Raw genomic sequence first — 5340 nt, 5'->3', positions numbered from 1 at the left:
AGCAATGACCTTTTGTGTCTTGCCCTCCTTGTGCAAGGTGTCAATGGTCGTCTTTTGGACAGCTGTCAAGTCAGCGGTCTTCCCCATGATTGTGTAGCCTACAGAACTAGACTGAGAGACCATTTAAAGGCCTTTGCAGGTGTTTTGAGTTAATTAGCTGATTAGAGTGTGGCACCAGGTGTCTTCAATATTGAACCTTTTCACAATATTCTAATTTTCTGAGATACTGATTTTGGGGTTTTCATTAGTTGTCAGTTATAATCATCAAAATTAAAAGGAATGAACACCTGAAATATATCAGTCTGTGTGGAATGAATGTATACATTATACAAGTTTCACTTTTTGAATGGAATTACTGAAATAAATCAACTTTTTGATGATATTCTAATTATATGACCAGCACCTGTATATGTCAGAGGTCACACGCCTCTGGAACAACTAGACACTTGTTAAGTTTCTTGCTCAGTGACACTTTGGTGGATGTATCATAGCGTAAATATCTCACACTAAAGCCATGTGCCTTAGCCACTGCTGCGTCACCACACTTTTGACATCTCAAACCAATTGGTTCTCATGAACATCCTCCAGATATTGCCATTCAGTAGTCTACCTATCTGAGCCATCACTGTCACTTTCAAATCCTACTTTTTCAAATGTAGAAATGACCATGATGCTGCACACAACACTTGGGGGGTCTCATATGTCTAGGAGGTCCAACACCAACACTTAGATTGAAGGCAGGAATCTAGCTTGATGCATATTTACATAGTAGGCTAGAACATAAATTAATATCAGCATCATAAATTAAACTTTCTAAAGTATTTTGCTTTTAGGCCTACATGCCTTTGCTATTTAACTATACTAAAGTAAATGAATGATACAGTGTGTTGAGAAGAGGGTTGAAATGTGGTGAAATTTCAAATCATGCGGACTTGAACCCAAATCACAGATTATTATTACTTGTTTAGATGTGGTAAGAACGGTTCATTAGTGACTAAGCTAATCACCACCACAGTTTAATGTGTACAGTTTTCAGTACATTTTTTAAAAGACACGTGAGAGATGGGGACCAAGAGAGGAACGGGGCCCACAGAGACTGTTTGTCTTTTTGTGCTATGCCCCTGATTAGACCCCTAATTTGCGTCCATCCATTTCCCATTATAATTTGAAAGCCACTCTATTCACTTTAGCCAAATAATCGTCAATCCGACCCTGTTTGTTTACCCCTGTTCAAACTGCCATTTGTTGCATTTACTGTTGTTCATATAACCATTATTTAATTTACTAATTTGTATTTAACATAGTCTAGGAATAAATATATATTCATGTTATCTCTTGGTCGTTGTGTGTACTACATTCCAGAATCTAAATCTCTGATCTAAGAGCTTCCAACTTAGATACGAGATTAATTAGCAAAAGTGATTAATACATTGATAGGTTAATATTTCCCAAGGTTTCTCAGTTTCTTTTCCCAAACTGAGCATTCCCCCACCCCCATTTTTTTAATGATTGCTTATGTATTAATACTCCTAAGTATTACTATTCATAATTTTAGTAACAAAGTGTAGGTTCACTTCAAAAAGTATGACCTGAATGATAGATAGATGCATAAACAATGATTTGACATATTTAATATGTTGTCCTACTTTGAACATCTGAGATTCAACATCATCTTAGCCGTCTCAGGTGCCACCTGCAATCCATTTAAATGGGGTTCCTTGCCCCATCTGAAATACTTATATATGCATATGCAATTGAAGTGCTTAAGGACTGTCACAGTTTGGATGAATGCAAAGCAGGGGCGAGTCCAAATGCAAGACACTGGAGAGCTGACAAACAGTTCAAGGATATTAATCCAAAACACAAGGCAAGAACAAAACTCACGGGTAGTGGAAAGTGGCAAAATCCAATATACAGAACAGATAGCACAGCCGCAGGCAGAACACAGATCTTGCGACATGACCGGACACAAACTAACTGGCAAACATATACAGGGACTAACGAGCAGGGCGGGAGCAACACAGGTGACAGAGACCATACAATCAAGCACACAGACACACAGGCAGGTAGTGATGGCCAAATGAAGCTTTCTGAAGCATTACTGCTTCCCAACACAATTGTGTCGAAAATGGTTCAGTCGAAGCTTCATCATGAGCTTCATTCAGAAAATACACAGCACCATCTGCTGGTGAAGATGTAGGCTAATGCAACAAAGCTGACAACCACAAAAATGCAATTTCTGCTAATAGGCCTACGTTAACACCAGTAAAATTTATCGCACTCCTTGGTTGTGCTTTTACAGCTCAGGAGAAAAAATTGCAATCCTCATTTCAGCCTTAATTTTAGTGTAGTTACGACCTGTTTCTCATATTATGGTCCTAAAATTCACTAGGATAAATGGGTGAGACAAAGCAATTAGCAGCAGGAATCATAATTGAGACTTGATGGAGATACCTTGCTCGGTCTTATTAATGGTAAATGTTTTCTCTCTCAAAAAAATAGAAACCCTGAGCAGGATGTGAACCACAGACTTCCTACTTGAAGAGCAATAACTCTGCCACTTCACCATCTAAATGTAAGATAGTTGATTGCCTTTAAATATAGTACACTTTCCCTTTACCTCACAAAAGTTTAACTACTTAATTAAACAGACACAAGACAAGGAACAAAACCCCAAAACAGAAAACATGGACCAACTGCTACACAGAACAGGGCAGGGAACCGAGACAGTACCAACCAGGAAACAGGACTACACTAAACATGGAACAGATCAGAAATAAGGAAGATACCAAAATACTGAACACAAGCAAACAGATCATGACCAGATAAACAATAACATCAGGTAGAGGAAGCACACTAAGACAGCAGACAGACAGGATCGTGACAAGGACAAATATACTGGAAACTTTGGGGATACTGAAGAAGTTAAAAAATGAGGCAAATTTCAGATTTAATGTTGGCTATTTTGTAGTAGGTGGCAGTAATGACTATCAACATTTGTATGCCACGTGGAGTCAGAATAAAATCCGAAAAAGAATAAAAGGAATAGAAGTAGGTAAGAGCAGAGCAGAAGATGGTCTGTCAAAAGCTGAAGCTATCAAAAGAATAAAAAGAAAGGATGAATGAGCGGCAGTGCAGTAGAGACAATCAGAATATGATCTGTAAGGACAAGATGCAATATTTGGCATTAACTGGTATGGTTGTAAACTGTGCCGTGTATATAAAAAGCAAATCAGAGAGGATTAAGATGGTGTTGAAGAGAAACACTACACTGAGGGAAGGAGTTGCACCAGCTCAGACAATTGAGTCTGAGTCACAGAATGGACAATGTTTTGAATGGTAATACTTTGTTTTGTTGCACTGGGAAACTGTTTCATCCAGTAGGTGGCGGTATGCACCTGCATTTAAAAGTCATAGTTGCAATCCGCCATAAAACAAACAGAAGATGAGGAAGAAGAAGTTGTCACACAAACATGGCGGAAAGAGAAGCAGGTGCCGGGCCTGGCGTCAACGGGTCAACAAATAATTCTGATTATCCAGAGTATTCTATGTCCCCAAAATTACCAGAAGATAAAAGCTCGGAGCGTCCTGCTTCTTCATATGCCCAGGACCTTAAAAGCGTCCTGGCCACCAGCGTTTTAAACCTAGAGAAGCTCGACGTAGACCTGTACAGGTAAGGTAGCTTGCTGAAGTTTGTCAATTCAACGTTATCATAGCTAATGGCACTGCGGTAACGTGAGCCGCAGAATGCGAAACCGTGGTTAAGCCAGCTGCCGTCTGATTTCTGTTGCGCCGAAAACAGCGTCATTATGGTAAGGAAGGGCTGTGAGAGAACCGAAGGCCGTTATCACCATAGAGATAACGGCCTCTACTTCCCAGTTACTTCTTCTAAAATCCCCCCAACAGCAAAAAATAGACAGACTTAAAACTTGAACTGAACTTTGACCAAAACAATTCCTTAATAAGTGACATCACGGTTGTCATATCATCTCCTTCCTAGTGTCCTCTAGTATCACTGGCACAAATATTATACCATTTTACTGTACCAATTATGAGATATTGCACTCTAAAAATCCTCCAACAGCAAAAAGTAAACAGTTAACATTTCTGCGTGTACCAGAAAAAGTGGATGCCACTAGGAAGCAGATGAAATTAAATTGGTGGTGTCACCTACTAAGGAACTGTGTTGGTGAAAGGTCAAAGTTCCCAGAAAATTTAACTGTTTAATTTCCACTGTTGGAGAGATTTTTAGAGTATAACTTCTCCAAGTTGGTACAATAAAATGTTATAATATTTGTACCAGGGATAGTAAAGGACATTAAAAGGTAGACGATGTGAAAGTTCAGAGAAATGTTAACTGTTAAATTATGGCTGATGGGAGGGATTTTTAGAGTGTGACTTCTCCAAGTTGGTTCTCTAAATCACACCGCGGTGAAATTAGTTTTAAGTTGGATATTCGACAGACATTCACCCAGGATCCATTGACGGCTTTTTAGTCAGTTCACCCAGTGACGGTTGTATAAGTGCGGTTAGCTCACCTCTGATGGCTCGCTTTTAACCAACGGGGGTTAGCTTAGGGACCATCAATAAATTACAATTGTGAGAACAGTGTTATGGGAAAATCATTATTTATTTCAATAGCTTCCAAGTCATGTGACACAGGGCATTCAAACCAATGCCGAATTGTAGTACTACACTAGGCAAATGAGACACACCCCTTCATATTTGATTTGAGTGCATATTCGAATTTATATGAATATTTATTCATAATTTATTGAAAAAAGTGCTGTTTTTTTTCAATAGCTTCCAAGTCATGTGACACAGGGATTTCAAACCGATGCCGAATTGTAGTACTATACTAGGCAAATGAGACACACCCCTTCATATTTGATTTGAGTGCATTTTTTATTTTATATGAATATTTATTCATAATTTATGTAAAATAATGCCTTTTTTTTTCAATAGCGTCCAAGTCATGTGACACAGGGACTTCAAACCAATGCCGAATTGTAGTACTATACTAGGCAAATGAGACACACCCCTTCATATTTGATTTGAGAGCATATTCGACTTTATATTAATATTTATTCATAATTTATGGAAAATAATGCCTTTTTTTTCCAATAGCTTCCAAGTCATGTGACACAGGGACTTCAAACCAATGCCGAATTGTAGTACTATACTAGGCAAATGAGACACACCCCTTCATATTTGATTTGAGTGCATTTTTTATTTTATATGAATATTTATTCATAATTTATGTAAAATAATGCCTTTTTTTTTCAATAGCGTCCAAGTCATGTGACACAGGGACTTCAAACCAATGCCGAATTGTAGTAC

General features: G+C 38.3%; 1 protein-coding gene across 1 annotated transcript in view; it reads right to left on the bottom strand.

Annotated features, from left to right (window-relative positions):
* LOC123956866 (phosphatase and actin regulator 3-like) overlaps window positions 1-1972 on the bottom strand; it is a 43854-nt gene extending 41882 nt beyond the window's left edge. The window contains exon 1 of the mRNA XM_046029358.1: window positions 1885-1972. Within this exon, the coding sequence (XP_045885314.1) occupies window positions 1885-1960 (76 nt within the window). The 5' untranslated portion in view covers window positions 1961-1972. The remainder of the gene's footprint in view (window positions 1-1884) is intronic.
* Between the last annotated feature and the right edge of the window lie 3368 nt (window positions 1973-5340).

Source organism: Micropterus dolomieu, linkage group LG18, assembly GCF_021292245.1.
Source record: "Micropterus dolomieu isolate WLL.071019.BEF.003 ecotype Adirondacks linkage group LG18, ASM2129224v1, whole genome shotgun sequence".
NCBI classification, from domain to species: domain Eukaryota; kingdom Metazoa; phylum Chordata; class Actinopteri; order Centrarchiformes; family Centrarchidae; genus Micropterus; species Micropterus dolomieu.
Note: the sequence above shows the minus strand (reverse complement) of the source record. Positions and strands in the feature narration are given on the sequence as shown.